At 34.8% G+C, this 18,945-nt stretch overlaps 1 protein-coding gene across 1 annotated transcript in view; it reads left to right on the top strand.

Annotated features, from left to right (window-relative positions):
• LOC150108343 (ataxin-10) overlaps positions 1–18,945 on the top strand; it is a 173,154-nt gene that overhangs the window by 93,511 nt on the left and 60,698 nt on the right. The window contains exon 7 of the mRNA XM_090390449.1: positions 1,116–1,266. Coding sequence (XP_090246575.1) covers positions 1,116–1,266 — 151 coding nt within the window. The remainder of the gene's footprint in view (positions 1–1,115; positions 1,267–18,945) is intronic.

Here is an 18,945-nt window from a genome sequence, read left to right on the forward strand (position 1 = left end):
TCATGCACTTGGTATCTTGAATTTTGATGGATGCTTCCATGCAATAGATTCCAGCCTTGGGACTAAATTGAACACTTATCCTTGTGATGATTTAATCCCTAAAGTCCTCACCTGTATCACTGTATAGGTTGGTGAGTGATGCAGATTCTCTGTCAGTTGTTTAGGCACTCATTGCTTCAAACTTTGGTTTAAATGTTAATACAGTATCTCATATGCAGTCATATTAGATAAATAAAAAGAAAATAAAAAAATGTACAGTTTCAAACTTTTTGATCATTTTCAGACTACTTCTTCACATATTGCAGTGAATTTTCACTGATCAGTGTGTTTTCAAAAAAAAGAATCACTGCTTATCTCTCTTTCTTTATACACACATTCAGAATGGATTCTATATTTCATCTAACACTACCTTAACACAGATGTCCAGTGATGGTTGATTACTTCATGTATCTGCCTCACCAACTGTAGAAAGTCTGGCTTTCTCTTCTGTAACCAGGTGTTGCTTCATTCTCAGAGAGTTTGCTTAATTTATACAAACCTCAAATCCATCATCACACAACAACCCAAATGTAGTTGTGGTTTTCCCTATAGCCAACTTAAAAATCCTTCATTGTTCAGAAGAGAGCAAGATAGTTGAACAGTATTCTCCTCCCCTCGCCCTCCTCCCTGCGGATTTCAAGAATAGTGACAAAGCAACATCCATATATTCAACCTCATATTTAGTGACCTACTTTTTCTTTCTTTACTTTCATTCCACTCCACACTTTCTGGAACATTTATGAATTTCAGTATTTTCAAAGGATTAAATATGTATTTAGACAGAAGTGCGACCTTCTCTCTTCCCATCCTCTAATTCATTCACCCTGTTGGTGTACTACAGGTTTTTACAATATCTTATATGTTGAGGACTGTAAAAAATAATAAAAATAAAGTTTTGATTTTTTTTTTAAGTATATTAGTGAGCACTCAGTTCTCATCTGTGTAAGGCACACATATATCAGAACAATTTTGTCTTAAAATTTGACCTAAATTTGAACTTCATTTATTTATTAAACCTTATATTATAATTAGACTTATTTTGTGCATTATGGTATTTCATTAGGTTTTACTTTCAGGTTACTTATATTGGACATCATAGCAGAACATTCAACTAAATATGCAGAGAAGAAGATGGAACCACTTCCTATAATTTCACATATTAGTGAAAGTTTCAAGAAACAAGCTCTGGATATTGTCAAAATATGTTCAGTGGAATGCAACAAGCTTGTGAGTCGATTTCATTCTACTAACTTAGTATCTTTCTTTGTAAACTCCTGTTTTCTAAATTGTTTCTCAGTTAAAAAAAACTTTCATTTCATTATTATTGAAATTGAAATTTATTATACATAAAATTTGTTTTATGTATAATAAATAATAATAATAATGGATCCTTTAACATCTTTTTATTCTGCAAAGGAAGCAGTTTAGTGTTTTGGCTAATTTCTCTCTTATTCTATATAAATTTATTCAGTAGCTCTCCACCACATGCTAGTTTTGCTTATTCTGTTGTTGCTTTCCATATTTAAGTTTTCATCTTCACTAAATATGATACCTAAAAAGCTGAAATATTTACTTGTTTATTGGTTCTCCAGTGAGAATGCATTTGATGTTTTACATATTGTTGCCTGTTTTCATAGTTTCATCTTTTTATTGCTGATTTTCATGCCAATTTTGTTAAAGCAGTTATTTAAAGTTAACAAATCCTGGAGATTAGGAGTATAAATCCACATAAAGAACTAAGTTTGATATCTCCAGTTCTGATATCAGGTTTAATGATACAATTATAAGGAGTCCATAATTATAAGGTCCATAAAATGATCCATGCAGTTGATGGCATCTCTTGTCTTAAATCTTAAACAGTCTTAAACCATTGTGCTTAAATATCAAATATTTACTTGTTCATAGGTTCTCAATGGAGAACCTATGAACAAGTGAATGCATTTAACATTTTCCTCAGGTGGTAGATGAATTTCATCACTGGGTGTAAGACCACTGCCTCTACTTATTAAAAGTTTGAAGTAACTCACAAAAGGTCGCTTTGGTCTCTATAGCAGGATTTACAGACTGTGTAAAAATCAATAAAAATTCCAAAAGAATATATAAAAATGAAAAAAAAAAAATAGAAAAATATCCTCAGCTCCCTCATGGTATTAATGTACTACAGGTTCCAAATTTTTCTGTGTAGAAATCACATAAAAATCTTCCTCTATTTCCTTAAATTCTAACTGCTAACTTAAATATATATAGACTGTGGACTTTATGTGATGTTCGATTTACTCCTTATAATTGTATCATTTCAAACAGCTTTTCTCTTTGGCATCTTGTTATAAGCCTTTTCCAGATCTACGAAACTACTTGTGATATTCCTAATTTCCCTAACTCTTTCTTATAAAATAAAATTAGAAAGGAAATTAGAGTTCTTAGAAAAATGAGGGGCCTGAACAGATGGCATCAGTAACAGAATCATATTAAAAATGAAGACATTAGGAAGGAATTTGGCATTATTTGCATTCAAGAATGTGTGAGCAAGGCTAATCTTAGGCGGTATGGTCACTTAAGTAGAATAAGAGAGGAAAGGTTAGCAAAACAGGTATTTGATGCCAAGATGACAGGAAAAAGACCCAGAGGAAGACCAAAGATTAGGTGGATTGATTCAGTCAGAAGTGCCTTAGAAGAATGAAATGTTAAATATGACAATATTGAAGTGCTGACAAGCGATACATTAATTTGAAGGAAAATTGTTGACAGGAGATTTTTAATAATGTAAATTTAATCATATAGTGTTGTCATAGTAGCCTGAAATCAGGAAATTGGTGATGATGATGATTGGTGCAAAATGAAAATCTGATCCCTGCAACCTATTTGCCTGAAACCAGCATGTTCTTTTCAAATATACTTGCATGAATCTTACCTGGAATCCTCAGTAGGGAAATTCTTCATTAATTTCCTTTTATATATACACCTAAACTTCTTTTTACATGATAGATACATTCCTAAAAATTATGCGTAAAAAGAACCACTGACTCCATATAAAAAGTGGAGATTGGTTCCAAACCTGAAATATAAGCAAAATAATGAAAAAAAACGAACATTAAATTTGTTAAGATCATAAGATTTTTATTTACATTTCATGGAGAACACACATACATATAAAGAATTTTAATAACTTTAAAAAAACATATTTTAATTGTTTGCTAACGATTCTATAAAAAAACTATGTTATTCACTATCAGTTTCTGACAATAAACACGAAAGCTTTTGTTTTCGTGAGACTGTAATATCACTAGAACTACTAGATATGGTATTATCGTCATCGACTTCCACCTCAACTTGTGGAATTCCTCTTATCGTGTCTTGAACAAAAGTACACTGGTTGTTTCAGTAGTTTTAGGCATGAACTCAGTTATTAATTGCTGTGCTGATGCTTTAGATAAGGTAAAAGTGAATAAAAATTGCGTAAAAAAAAATTTTTTTTTTTGATATCCCAATTCATGTAACTCCGAATTTGCATAAAAAGAGGTTTAGGTGTATATAAGAACTCTACTCCAGTCATCCAGAATAGGCTTAGATGTTGGTGATAATTCATAATAGTACTTTATGGTATAAACAGTACCAGAGGAACAAAATAAATAAATAATTTTTGAGCTACTAATATTTCACTAGATTTTAAACCAGCCAGAGCACAGGTTACAACTCTGGTAAGATGCTGTGCACTCAATTAGATTATTGCCGAAACAATTCAGATTGTAAGTGAAAGGAACTAATGTCCTATCAAGGCCATCTTAGGTGATGAATTAAAAAAAAAAAAAAAAAAAAAAGTTAATTCAGATAAGTTAAGTTAAATGTGGTCTTGGAATAACTGATTCCTATATCTTAGACAAAAAGATTCAGGAGTGGTTTGTAGTTGATGCTGATTCTAAAAATAGTCTCTCTGCTGTAGAAGCTTCTATGTAGCACATCTAATCCTGTTTGAAAGGGTATCTATCCAGAGCATGGTCAGCCAGCCCTGACTTACTATGCAGATGATCACAAATGTCATTATGTTTTTCAAAACAGATGTTAAAAGATCTACCAGTGAAAAGTAGGCTAAGTTGCATGCACAAGAGGATGATGTTAATGCTTCAGAATATTGCTGAAAGTTGCTAGCTGAACGTGCAATTTGAAAACAGCTTAAAGGTTATATTTATGAAAAACTTTAGGTATCTTTTCAGATGTACCCCAGAAATAGAAGAAAATAGTTTTGCTGCGATTTTGTGTATCATGTGTGGAAAGATCATGGGGCACAGTATTTAGTCTGTTTTATGTGTTTTGTATTAATTGGATAAAATAGTGTATTAAAAATAACGAAGTTCTATAGAACTTGGTTATTTAGAATGCTATGTTCTTGGGAAAGATAGTGTGACTGCTTATGAGAATACCTTCCAATGTCAATATGTTTCCTATAAACAGAAAAGAATAAAGAACCACTTGTAGCTGGTATACCTACCTGGAAATGTTTATTTTTTCTGTAGTGAAATGTATTTTTAGAGCCATTTTAAATGCGCTAAAATGTGGCTGAAAATGCACACTGGAAGGTATTTACATAAGCAGTCACACCAATTATCCCAAGAGCATGACTTTCTTACACACAGAGCATGAAACCAAATAGCAAACGCATTATCTATATAGCATAGGCAGACTGATTTGTGCATAGCAGTGTTAAGTGCTTGATATTTTTCTAGAAATTCAATATAGAATTTAATGTAGAGAACCAAATTCATCTTATCTGGTTAATGTATGTAACCTATGGTTACATACATTAACCAGATAAGATGAATTTGAATAATTCCAGTATGACAGGAGAAAAAATGTGGCTTAGTAAGGTCAAAGGTTTCTTTTCTGCGGTACTGGTGGATCTGTTAACATCTGTGCTGAAGAACATAACTACATTTGTGATTATCTGTAAATAAGTTAGGTTTGGCAGATCATGCTCAGGATACTCCTTCAAATAGGATAAGTTCAAGAAGACAATAATGCTGCATAAATATGGATACATTGTTTCTTTTAAGGTTATACGGTGATCAACATTCGTATTTATGAATTTAGGGACACAAAACACATGTGTTGAAAAGATTATTTTACTGATTAATAATAACTTGACGTTTCGACCCCTGTATTGAGGTCATCATCAGAAGGATACATGTGTATAAGAACCAAGCTACATGCTGTTGCACTCTATACAGGTAAATTACATCTACGTTGTTAACTAATCTTTTTTCTTGGCCTGCCCTCTAATGATTAAAAAAAAAAAAAAAAAACACCAATAAAAACTACAATAAACTCTGCTAAAGTCCTCACGTACTATGATTCTTCTGGAATTATACATTCATATTGTTATATTATGATTATCTTCTGGATTGGTATGGTACAGGTTGCTATTGAATGTTCAGGGAAAAAAAAAAAAAACACTTCACCAAGTCTTCTTGTATTGAGATTTTTCTTTGTGGTTGCTATGAAGGTTGCAGATGGGTCCACCATTATTCTTATTCAGATTCGGGTTATGTTTGAACATTTCACATGCTTCCTTGAATTTCCACTTGAACCAGGTTTTGGTGCAGTGTAGGGACTTGGTAACTTTCCAATCAATTCTGTGGTATGTTTGGAGCACGTGGTCAGAAAGGCTGGTTTTTCCAAAAATGGAGGTATTTTATGTGTCGTTTGTGTTCATCCTTCCTGATTGGGATGGTTTGCCCTGTTTCCCCTATGTATGGTATGTTACATGTGCAATGTATTTTGTAAACCTCTGGGTGGGCTAGGTGTGGCAGAGGATCCTTGGAAGAACTGAGTAGGTGTCTTAATTTTGTCGGGGGTTTAAAGGTGGCTTTGATGTTGTATTTGTGTAGTGTTCTGTCTATTTTTTGGAAATGCCTCTAACATATGGTATAGCAATAGCATTCTTGAAATCTTTTTTATTATTAGTGGTATCTTTGTGGAGGATCTTGTGAATGGTTTTTATACTGTATCCATTTTTTATAAAGGTATTTTTGATGATCTCATATTCATGGTTAAGAGCTTGTTCATTTGAACAAATAGTTTGAGCTCTGTGTTTAATGGCTTATGACCCCTAGTTTTTGTATTGGGTGGTGATAAGAAGTTTTGTGTATGTACTGGGATGTGTGTGTGTAGGTTTGCAGTAAACTGAGAAGGAGAGACGGCCTGAAGGAAGACATATAACAAGTGTGTCTAGGAATGGAAGAGAGAGCTGTTTTTTCTATTTCAATGGTGAATTGGATGCGTTTGTGTTGTTTGTTCAGGTGGCTAAGGAACGTATTTAGTGCTTCGTGGCCGTGGGGCCAAATGGTGAAAATATCGTCGACGTATCTGAGCCAAATTTTCACATCCTCTCTCATTGCATAGGAGATGTATGATGTTTTACATTATAACACCCAGAAGATGGGTTTTACATTATGGAAAATACCAAGAATAGCGATCAGAACTTTCTCCACTTTGCTACGAGTTGCCCTGGTTTGTACTGCTTACTTGGACTACGTGCTTTAGCTTACGCTAGTAGTCGCCTGATACTTTTATAGTTACTATATTTGGCATGAAACTCTTTGATTCCGATCTTTGAGTTTCTTATTCGGTTTTAAAATAATGTGGAATTTAATATCCCCTTAATTTAAATAATCTTACTATACTTATTTCAGACTAGATTGTAGTCATAGCCCATTCTTATCTTAATCTCCCATGCTTCAACTTATTCAGGTTATAATTTTAAGCAAGAGGTGCATTGACTTGAAATATCAGACACATTCCTATTTTATTGGTAAATAAAATAGGAATGTTTGTTCTCACTAAGACATGATACATGTTAATCAAACTAAATGCTATGTCCCAAAAATGCAATACCACACAAGCAGACAGTCTATTTTACAATCAGCATATCATGTTGAAAGACATTAGCAGAGACAAGCAATCTTATTCCCATTCACTTAACACAACTTTGTAGATTATTATCTTTCTCTCCTCTTAGATGTTAAAATACGACACTCTAGATTAGACTTATTAATAATATCTGGAACTTCTAGAACTAACACAATTCCATACTGGAGGATTAATCTCTAAAGTCCTATGATATATCAACAGGTCCAGTTATTAGAAATTTACTACAGGTAGGTATTCAAAAATCTTGCAACCTCCGGACCCTTCTGGTCCGGAGGTTGCAAGATTTTGGATTTTGGATGGTTATATATGCTGTATATTTTTAACAGAAAAGACCTTTAAAGAAAGAAAATTAAACACTAAATGAAAAGCTTATGAAATTTTAATGTTCACCAACTAAATATAACGGTTCTACAGAATTTTAATTAATAAAATGTTGATGGTGGTGACAGCACATCTGGTTGACTTGAAGTTAATGGCAGTGGATTATCAAGTGTGAACACCACTGCTGCTTCATATATTTGGGTCTTTCTCTAATAAGTTTATCTTAGAGCAAGTAAACATTCATGATTTCTTATTCACTTACAAAACTTCGTTGCTCTAGTCCAGTCAGCAGTTCAGTTGTCAACGTAATTAACCTGTCAATAGCGATTCTTTCTCTCACATCTTCCTCATGTTCGTCACTGCTTTCATCTTCATCACTACCTGTAGAGACATTTCTCTCCAGACTTTTAACCATATCTACAATTTCAGAATCAGTGTAATGATGAACTGTAGGCACATTATCATCGACATTCATCCATTCCATTAAAACATCTTCATTTATCCTTGATGAAAGCTCCTTGGCATCAGGATTAGTTACATCTTTAACATAAATAAGAAGTTCCTGTATAAGCTGCTTTTCTTTGGGAACCCTAAACAATATTATTTTCAGTGTCTTTGTTAGAATGAGAAGTAAACATTAAACTTGGCCACAATTTATGCCATCCATTTTTCACATGATGTTTTCACAGACTTCCACGCATTGGCAACACAGTACACTGCATCCTTAATGTTGAATTCTTTTATGAACTTCTGTATTGGGATGCCTGAATTAACTGAACTCACTAGGTGCCTCATTAACAGGGATCGATACTTACACTTCATAGAACATATAATACCATTGTCCTGTGGTTGAATTAGTGATGTGCAGTTGGGTGGGAAGTAGACAACAAAAACATCATCTTTCACTAGGAGATCGGCTTTTGGATGTGCTGAACAATTGTCTAAAATAAGAAGTATCTTGCAATTAGGGTCTAATCCAACCGAGTTACAGTGAGCCCTATCCTCAGGAACAAAACAGTTTTGAAACCAATCCAATATAATATCAGTGGTAACCCACCCCTTCTTGTTGGCACGATAATGGACAGGAAACTGTATTATACTCTTGAAGGCCCTCAGATGTAAACTTTTTCCGATAATGAGCAACTTACATCTATGGGTACCTGCAGCATATTACCGTGATGTGATCCTTCGAAGCTTTAAACCCCCGATGGCGATTCTGCATCCTCAGTTGTTAGAGTTCTTTTTGGCATACATCTCCAAAACAAGGCAGTCTCATCAGCATTGTACACTTGTTCAGGCCTTAAATGTTCATCACTAACTAACTTTGCAAATTCATCCACATATGCACTAGCCACATCTTTGTCTGCTTAACGTTTTTCCCCGCACCGCATGAAACTGTAAGCCATGTTGCGACTTGAAACGATGCAGCCAACCTTCTGAATATTCCCACTTGTGTTGCAATCCCAGCTCTTCATGAAACGTTTTGGCTTGTTCCTTTAATAGATCACTAGAAATTTCAATACCTTCACTTACACGAAAATTAAACCAGGTTATGAGAACTTGGTCCAGTTCCGAACTTTTTCCTTCCATCATTAACTTCCTTACAATCATTTGCTTTTTTGATACACTGTCAGAAAAGAACTTTAACAGTTTTTTTTTCTGTTTTTTAATATCATACACTGTTGAAGAGCCAATGTTGTATGTTTCACAAATGGCTTGCACAGACACGCTGCTATCAAGTTTTTTTTAGCACTTCCACTCTCTCTGCGATCGACAACGCACAATGTTTACGTTTTACACCACCTCTTCTCTTAGCTGAATCCATAATAGGGCTATACAGCAAATAAATGATAAAATGAGAAGGAATAAGCAGGTTATCGCAGTGCTTATCGACTACAGCACCATCAAAATATAAACAGAAAACAGTGGCGCGGCAACTCTGTAAATTTGAAAATGCGCACTCTGAAATCCATTCCGGAGATCTGAAGGAACCGGATTATCGATGGCCGGATTTTTGAATGCCTACCTGTACTTTCATTCACAGTGGTCTAAGAATACAATACAAGGATATAAAAGCTTAACGTTACTGACCGGCTTAGACATTCAAGAGATTCTTCTTTATCTGATCCTATTTCAGGCTTTCTTCGAGTAGGTGCCTTGAGATTGGTCATCCTCTGTTTCGATTTTTGTTGTGAATAATGTCACGATTCACTTAAACCTCTTGTGCTCGGAACTCTTCTAACGGAGCGGTATGGCTGGAGCTCTGCGAACTTTGGCGTTCGTTGGTTATCTCTTTGCATTGAAGAAAATGCTCGGACGGAACCGCTACTAGACCGTATCATCGCCACTGACCATTTTCGCCCACTCTACGACCCACACTCGAACACAAACCAAAAAAACTAGAGAGAGAGAGAGAGAGCTTTGTTTGTGCCGCCACTTCCTTTTATACTCCCCTCATCTGCTCTCCTTATTATGTCACCTAAGCCTTTTCTGCACACAGCATCTTCTCCATTCAATAGCGTCCCCACGTGGGCATGACGCACATGTCCCAACTTCGCATGGCAACCGCCTGGGGTTATGTTTACAATTTGGTTACATTTATCTATACTTTGAAATGAAGCCTAATGGCTCTTTATTTTAAATAATTTATGGGTGCACCTTTTTGACAACTCGTATAGCAGAATATATAAGTTCTTTTCACTATACCCTTAGTATTATTTTGGTCTAGCTACTCACTGATGAGAACTCAATAAAGATCGAAACCGGTCTGAGTAGTGACCTCCCACCATAATGTATAACATCATACATCTCCTAGGAGATGGGTTTTACATTATGGAAAATACCAAGAATAGGGATCAGAACTTTCTCCACCTTTGCTACGAGTTGCCCTAGTTCGTACTACATACTTCGACTACTTACACTAGTAGTTGCCAATACTTTTATAGTTACTATATTCGGCATGAAACTCTTTGATTCCGATCTTTGAGTTTCTTATTCGGTTTTAAAATAATGTGGAATTTAATATCCCCTTAATTTAAATAATCTTACTATACTTATTTCAGACTAGATTGCCGTCGTAGCCCATTCTTATCTTAATCTCCCGTGCTTTAACTTATTCATGTTCTAATTTTAAGCAAGAGGTGCATTGACTTGAAATATCAGACACATATTTTTGGTAAATAAAATAGAAATGTTTGTTCTCACTAAGACATGATACATGTTAATCAAACTAAATGCTATGTCCCAAAAATGCAATACCACACAAGCAGACAAAGTCTATTTTACAATCAGTATATCATATTGAAAGACATTAGCAGAGACAAGCAATCTTATTCCCATTCACTTAACACAACTTTGTAGATTATTATCTTTCTCTCCTCTTAGATGTTAAAATACAACACTCTAGATTAGAGTATTAACAATATCTGGAACAACTTACTTCTAGAACTAACACAATTCCATATTGGAAGATTTAATCTCTAAAGTCCTAAACTCCTATGATATATCAACAGGTCCGATTATTAGAAATTTAGTACTTTCATTCACAGTGGTCTAAGAATACAATACAAGGATATAAAAGCTTAACATTACCGACCGGCTTAGACATTCAAGAGATTCTTCTTTATCTGATCCTATTTCAGGCTTTCTTTGAGTAGGTGCCTTGCTTGTCTTGAGATTGGTCGTCCTCCGTTTCGATTTTTGCTGTGAATACAGTCATGATTCAGAACTCCTGCTCAGAACTCTTCTAACGGAGCGGTAAGACTGGAGCTCCGTGAATTTTGGCGTTCGTTAGTTATCTCTTTGCATTGAAGAAAATGCTCAGACAGAACCGCTACTAGACCATATCATCACCGCTGACCATTTTCGCCCACTCTACTACCCACTCACGAACATAAACCAAAAAAATAAAAAAAACTAGAGAGAGAGAGCTCTGCTCGTGCCGCCACTTCCTTTTATGCTCCCCACGTCTGCTCTCCCTATTACGTCACCTAAGCTTTTTCTGCACACAGCACCTTCTCCATTCGATAGCATCCCCATGTGGGTATAACGCACATGTCCCAACTTCGCATGGCAACCGCCTAGGGTTATGTTTACAATTCGGTTACATTTATCTATACTTTGCTCTGCATTCGTAATACAACATAATCTAAACAATGTTTTGTTTCCTGCCTGCTGTTTATAGGACCATTTATGAAATAATACATAGAAAAATGAAGCATTTTTTCTTTTGAAATTTTTGCAACTAAGTTAAATCCTGAATGAAATGCTCAAGAATAAATTAAGCCTTTCATTCCAGATTTAACACTATTATGCACATATGATGTGTATGTGATGTTCACTCTTATATATCACTGTTGTCATCTCTGATACCTTTTATGGTATGCTATCTTTCTTTTGAAGCTTCTTTCAATAACCTCCACAACATTTTGTCATTTTCATAATATTTAGCTATGTTTATGCATAGCTTGGCTCTCTTGCATTTTTCTGTATTCATCCATGGCATCTGCCTGCTTACTTGCTAGTAGGAACTTTGAATATGCTTTCATCTTTTCTTTATTTCTTCTCTTCTACAGATGGTTTCCACAAACACTGTTCAGCACAACTGGTATCCATTGTTATCCCCATTTCTGCCTCGCTAATGTCTTAAAGCCATTATTTCACCAACCCTCTTCCTTATATATAAAAATGATCTGCTCTCACAGACCCTGTTCACAGTTTTGCCGGTGGGTAGCACTCTTCACTCATTATACTCATACAGTGAACCTTATACTGCACAAACATTTTGGTGTTTGTGCACTGAAGTTCAAGATGTTTCTATTTAAGTACTCTAAACACTGATGTTCACACCATCCTGCAATGGGGATACAACAACCTAGTCACCCTCAGTGCTTCCAAAAGTTTTTTTTTTTTTTTTTTTTTCACAAAAAAGAACTTAGTTATTCTTCACTTACTTTTGATAATGCTCAACTTAACAGTCAAGGCCAGATCTCCCTTCTGGGACTGACTAATCACATCACTTCTATAGCATCTTCAGCTTCCAGATAATGTGGCATACTTTTCTGTAGTAAAACTTTACTTCTCTTCTGCCCAGTTGCTTACTCTGTACAAATCTTAAGTCTGCACAACCTTGGAATACTGCTCTCATATTTGGAGCACTTTTCTAAAAATTGTTGACGAGTCCAGAAGAGATTGGTGTTGTTGATTGATACCCATCTCTCACAGACTCTCTTCAGCCACAGCCACTGTCTCATAGATGATCAGTTTCTGCATTGTGGGTCCTCTACAGATGGATACTAATTGTGCTGAACTGTTCAACGCACCTCCTAAAAAAAAAAAAAAAACCCTCAGATGTCCTCCATTTACTTTTCATAATGCACAATCATATCACTTCTGTAGCAGAATCAGCTTTCAAAAAACCTGGTATCCTTTTCTGGTCAATATGGTACCTCTCTGCTGAACACTTACTCTGTATAAAAAACAAATCCAACCAACATTGGAATACTGTTCTCATGTATAGAGTGGCACCCCAAAGATCCCCCCCCCTAAAAATTCTTGATGTTGTTCATAAAAGGACAATCCAGTTGATAAATAACACTTATCTTACAGACTTTCTTCAACCACTTTCCAATAGAACAGTTTCTGCATTATGTCTCTTCTACAGGTATTTCCATGGCCATTTTTCAGCAGAACTAGCATCCATTATGGCTCCCATTTCTGCCAAATCTACAGGAACTCATGCTACATCTACTCAGCATCTTTTTACAGTCATTTGGCTACTCACTGTTTACCTGCTGCTCCCAGTCATCATTCCTTCTACTCAATTCTGTGGAACAGTCTTCCTCATGAAGCATTTCCAAAGGACTACAATCTTCAACAGATTACTCTATTCCTCCTGACCCTGCCCTCACATGGTATCTGTTTGCTGTAGACTCTTCTGCATTTTGTGTGTGTGTGGAAGAAATATCAAATAATAATAATATCAAGAAGTGAAATCTCTATGTCTCCAACAATTTAGGTGTTGTCGGAAGTAAACTGGAATTTTTGCAAGAATAGGACATGATTGACCATTAAAATTAACATAGTTATCAAAACTCTATTGAAGAATTGAATTGCCTGAAAATCAGAATTTAGTATGTTGTCATATATATATATATATATAGAGAGAGAGAGAGAGAGAGAGAAGTGAAAGAACAGAGATCTTTGGAATTCAAGCTTTGTACTTGCAAAAATAAATATCCATTCACCATCACAAGCAATGATCAACCTAGTTGCTGAAGTTAAGACAGACCATACAATGTAAGTTTATTCCATAGACTTTTGTGTGCCAAACACATCAGATGCATTAGAGATATCAAGAGCAGCTACTTTGAATTTCCCAAATTTTTTCATGGCATTTGTAAAAAAGTTAAGTGACAAACAAGAAGGTTCCCTCTTGATTGACAGTATCTGAATCAATACTTGCAAGCATGTGAAAGAACTCTTTCAAGTTCATTTTCTTTTTTTTTTATCTATCTATCTATCTATCTATCTATCTATGTATATATATATATATATATATATATATATATATACACACAGTATTTTTCAATAGATAACGCGCACATTATCTATACAAAAAAGTCTAAATTCGTTAAAAATGAACATGCGCAGTATACATTTGAAAGGTATGAGAGGTAAATCAAATGTAATAACAAAACTAAGGTAGAAGTATCACTTAATATTTATTGAACATTTCACCATTCAAATCCAAAAAATTCTCCATCAGACTCAATATTGAAAGAATTAATTGCATTAAAAATTTCGTTTGGTATTTCTTCAGCTTCATAATCATTGTCACTGGACACCACTGCATTTCCTTGTGCTTTAATGAAACCATTTCTAACACAGTTTTCACTTACAGCAGCCCAGCTTTCTACAATCCACATAACTATATCTTTATATGAAGTTCTTTTCACTTGCCCTGTTTTGTTATATTCATGGATGCCATTCATCATCCAGTCTTCCCATTTAGCCTGCAAATTGTCTTTGAATGGTTTATTTACTGCAAGATCAAGGGGTTGGAGTTTTTTTTGTTAAACCACCTGGAATGATGGCCAATTTGGAATACTTACAATTGTTTTAACTTCTGCTGTCATGTGTGCCCTACACGAATCCAACACTAACAAAAATTTTGGGTTGAAAAATGGCATTTTTCTCTTTCGCCACACATTCTCCAACCAAAATTTTATAACCTTGAAATTTATCCAGACTTTATCATTAGCAGTAACAATAATATTTTTGGAATCACAACCTTTTGGAACAGTCTTTTTTTTGAAAATCACCATTGGTGGCAGTTTGGAACCATCTTCAGTTACGCAGAGAACTACAGTAAAGTTAGACCTTTCGTGCCCTGTTGTAGCAATTGAAACCTCTTTTGCTCCCTTCAGATTCACAGTCCTAGAACTAGGCATGTCAAAACTTACAGGAACCTCATCCATATTTCCAAAGTGACAAGCATCAACCACACACAAGTTTTCTCTCAGAAACAAACGAAATTTAGCTACTTTCGCTTCCCAGTCGCATGGCAAATTTTGTCCAACACTAGTGGAGGAGTGCACACTTAAATTGTTTCTCTTCATAAATCCAAAAACCGAAGATGGGTAGGCCTTGAAATCCTTTATATTATTGTTTTGCGCAATTCTTTTCGATTCCTGCAACACACGGACAGTAGATATTCTCATACCTTTTTTGCTCTTTCACTAACAACCCAATCAAACAGTTTTTTTTTTCTATGGTTGGCCACAAGCATCTTCTAAACCTCATAGCATGTTTCCTTGTATGTAAACATTTCAGGACTGTTTCAGCCTTTTACATTCACGAACACTACTTTCCCCAACACTGAACAATCTACCAGCTTCACGATTCCCTTTTTCCTTTGCTATTTCTACCACTTCAAGCTTGAACTGCACTGTGTAGGATTTTCTCTGAGAAGTACTTCTGTCTTCTTCTGATGTATAGATAGCGCATGCATGTTATCTATACATCAAAAGGAGTGATGAAAATGTTGGGAGTGTGCGTTATACATTAGGTGCGTATCTATCGAAAAATATGGTGTGTGTGTGTGTGTGTATATATATATGTATATATATATATATATATATATATATATATACCATATTTTTCGATATGGTATATTTATGTATTTTATATATGGTATACCATATACATACACACACACACACACACACATATATATATATATTAATGACTTTCTCCAATTGACTGCCAGTTTGATTGACTCTTTTGCTGATGACAATACACTAAATTCTGATCTTCACGCAATTCTTCAACTTCAATGGACTTCTGATAACTATGTTAATTTTAATGGTCAATCTTGTCCTTTTCTTGCAAAAAAAAACTCTTTTCCTCCAGTTTATTTTTGACAACATCTAAATTAGTTGAGAGATTTTTTGAATAGTGTAGAAATTGACTCTTAATGACTTTTCCCATTACTTTAAGCAGAATTCAAGTGAGACAAATTGGATAAGCTCATTTAAGTTTCTAAGTTACAGAATAGATACCGGTGGAATGTATGAAAAGTAAAGTGGCAACATAAAGGAGTAAACTCCAGAACAAAATGTCATCATGACCAGTATATTTTTGTTATCCAGATTTGGCAAAATTCTTCTAGTATTTTATGATGGAAAATCAAAGGAAGCATTGATTTGCATGCAGGAATAGTAAAGACATTTACCAAACTCATCAATAAAAGTTAGAAGCCAGGAGATTGACCTTTTCTTAAAGGTAACAATGCAATAGAACTATTATAGTTATCATAGTACAGAAGAGGTGGAATAGCTGGCTAAACCTTACAGCCAGTAGCTTTTGTAAGAAACTAGAAAGCAGGATTGTCGTTTGGACATGATGCAAGTTTCCTGCTTTTGGCAGTCACTTTCAAAATTAGTTTTAGATGTGTTGATAATTTTCTTGGAGCTATTTTTGGCTTTGGTAGAAACAGAATTAAAAAAAGGAGATTTCAATTAAAGCCATTTGTGATATGTCTTTTTCTTCTATTGTACTGCTTTGATACACTTCCTTGAAAAATCAAAGCTTAGATAAGGGATAAGAATTTAAAGTTGAATGAGAAATAAATGTTTGCATAGTAATAATAATTATTTCAGTGATGTATTCACTGTGAATGTTTGGATTAGAAGTAATCAGTAATCTGGCAAAGCAAATCAAGCATGGAAATTATGAATGTCGTTCCACTTCGCATTTTTGACAAATTTTTGAATAGCTATGTATATTTTGCTCCTAGGAAATGAAATCACTATGAGAGCACCAACAACATACATGTTATTCTTAAAAGAGTCATCAGTGGGGGAACCAATCAAGAATTTTTATTAAGCAGCTCAGATTATCTCATTTTCTGGTAGCTACTTGATAAATTTGTATGGGATCATTGGTGATAACAAATGTCCAGCAAAACAACTATACTGGATCAGTATAGTTGGGGAATAAAAAAAAAAAGCCATTTGCAGCTGTGAGCATTGAATCTTACAAGAAAAAGATGACTTCACTATTAGGAACTTAACTATACAAAATCAACATTTAAAGAAAGGAAATCAAAGTTTAGATTGGTTAGCAATATTTGGAAAGCAACACACAACAAACTAGTTTACTAGAATGAGACAGAGAGAGAGAGATTTTAACCATCCCTGCCCCCCCCAAAAAAAAATCAAAAAGAGGAGATTCCAAGAAACTCTCCAAAATGGTCATTCAGAGTAAACATGCTCAGATGCTACCATTGAGACAAAAAATGTGTTATTGGGAAGAGTGAAATTACCAGTGATTAAAAAAACAGAAATTTGAATTTCTGTTTAGGAAAAGTAATTATGGTTTAGCATATTGAGATGGTGAGTTTACCGTATTTGGAGAATTTCAGCTAACCACTCTATAAATCTTTCTATTTATAGAGTGGTTAGCTGAAAATCTTCTATCATCACCTTGTCAGTATACCTACCACTACACAACCCCCCCCCCCCCCACTCCCATGTATACCTTATGAAATAGTAGGAACAAGATTGTTCACTAGCTTGCCTTAGGTTTGATTCAGTGTACCAGCAGCGTATGTGGAATAACTGTTTTAAAGCTGTACTACTTTTTTTTAATCACCATTTTCTGATATGTTCGATTAAGGAGTGAACAGGATGCTATGATAGTACTACAAAATAAAGTTTACATCTTTACTAGCTTCCTATCAACAGTTTTTCTTCCAAATCAATGTTATTTATAGTTCTTCCATATTATCAGATCTTATGTTTCAGTCTTCATTTGCAATAATTTGCAGTAATCATTTTGTTTAAATGATTATACTACCATATATTAACTCTACTGATATATGCTTGAATGCCAAACTTTTATTTAAAACTGGACAGTGAATGCATATTAACCAGCACCTGAGCATATTTTTACATGATGAAAGAAAAGTGAAGGAGTGATAGTGATCATTTCAGCAGAATAGCATTATTAAAATAAAAAATCATGTAAGAAAGGTTGAAAGGACATACACACTATGAGCAGGTGATCGTAGTGAATCTGTCGGTTAATAGATACGGAGCTGATGCATCTATTAACTGAATTATTCTCTTAAGCCCAGCATCAGACATTTTAGGGAGGTTTTTGGTGCCCTACCTCAATATTAGAATAGTATTTCTATTTAATATTTAATAATTTTAGTATAATATTTTAAGGTTGTTCAGATTATTCATATTTGGAATTTAAATAGGGTTAGCAGTTGTACTGGTGAGATGCGGTATCATGAAAGAAAAGGATGGGTCAAGTATTTTGAAGGTTGAAGAAGCTATGTATGTAATGTATTTGTGCCAGGAAAGGCTAGAGATGGTATAAGACAGCTCAAGAAGAAAAATCTAATCTTACCTGGAGACTAGGTATTATCATAGGTAAAGGAAAACGAAGTGAGCTCTTCTTGTGAGACATAAGACTATTTCATTTCAGTAGCATTTAACTTCACAAGTTGTTTTCTTGTTACTGGAGAATGGGAGATCAATGCTTATGGCATTGATTATGGAAGATCTTGCAACTTGAAATGTTCAAGCAGTACAAGGTTTGTCAAATGAAGAGGAAGAATTGTGTACATAGAAAGATGAACAGAGGCAAAAGTATAGAGTCCTGAGGTATCTCAGCATTAATGAGGAAATCTAGGAGAGGAAGATATCTACCATAACATGTAGAAAACAAGCAGAGAGAAAACTGGCAGCTTAGTTGCAAAAGGATGAAAGAAAGGCCACAAGATGGTCGTTTAGTAAGTAGGTAAGCATTTTTGCTAAACCTGATTATGTGCTTGGACCCAAGCATCAGGACCCAAGGCTCGCTGTGGTGCTGGTATAGCCCTGGTGTTCCACCCCCCAAGTGCAGCCATTGCTTACTAGTCAGTGGACATCAATGTATGCCTCCATTGTGAGTGGAAAAGCTCTGGTAGCGAACCAAAAACTTTCTTGATCATGAATTCTTTATCCTCACATGTTTCAGGGGCCCTAACAAAGTCCCAACCAAGTGCTGATACCATAGATATATCATTTGGTAACAGAAGTAAGAAACAAAAGATGTGTGATACCAGTATAAACATGCCAGTGTTTCTCGTCATTTTTGCAACAGGTA

The sequence above is a fragment of the Typopeltis vanoorti genome, chromosome 3 (assembly GCF_054136105.1).
Source record: "Typopeltis vanoorti isolate ZY-2024b chromosome 3, IOZ_Tvanoo_1.0, whole genome shotgun sequence".
NCBI classification, from domain to species: domain Eukaryota; kingdom Metazoa; phylum Arthropoda; class Arachnida; order Uropygi; family Thelyphonidae; genus Typopeltis; species Typopeltis vanoorti.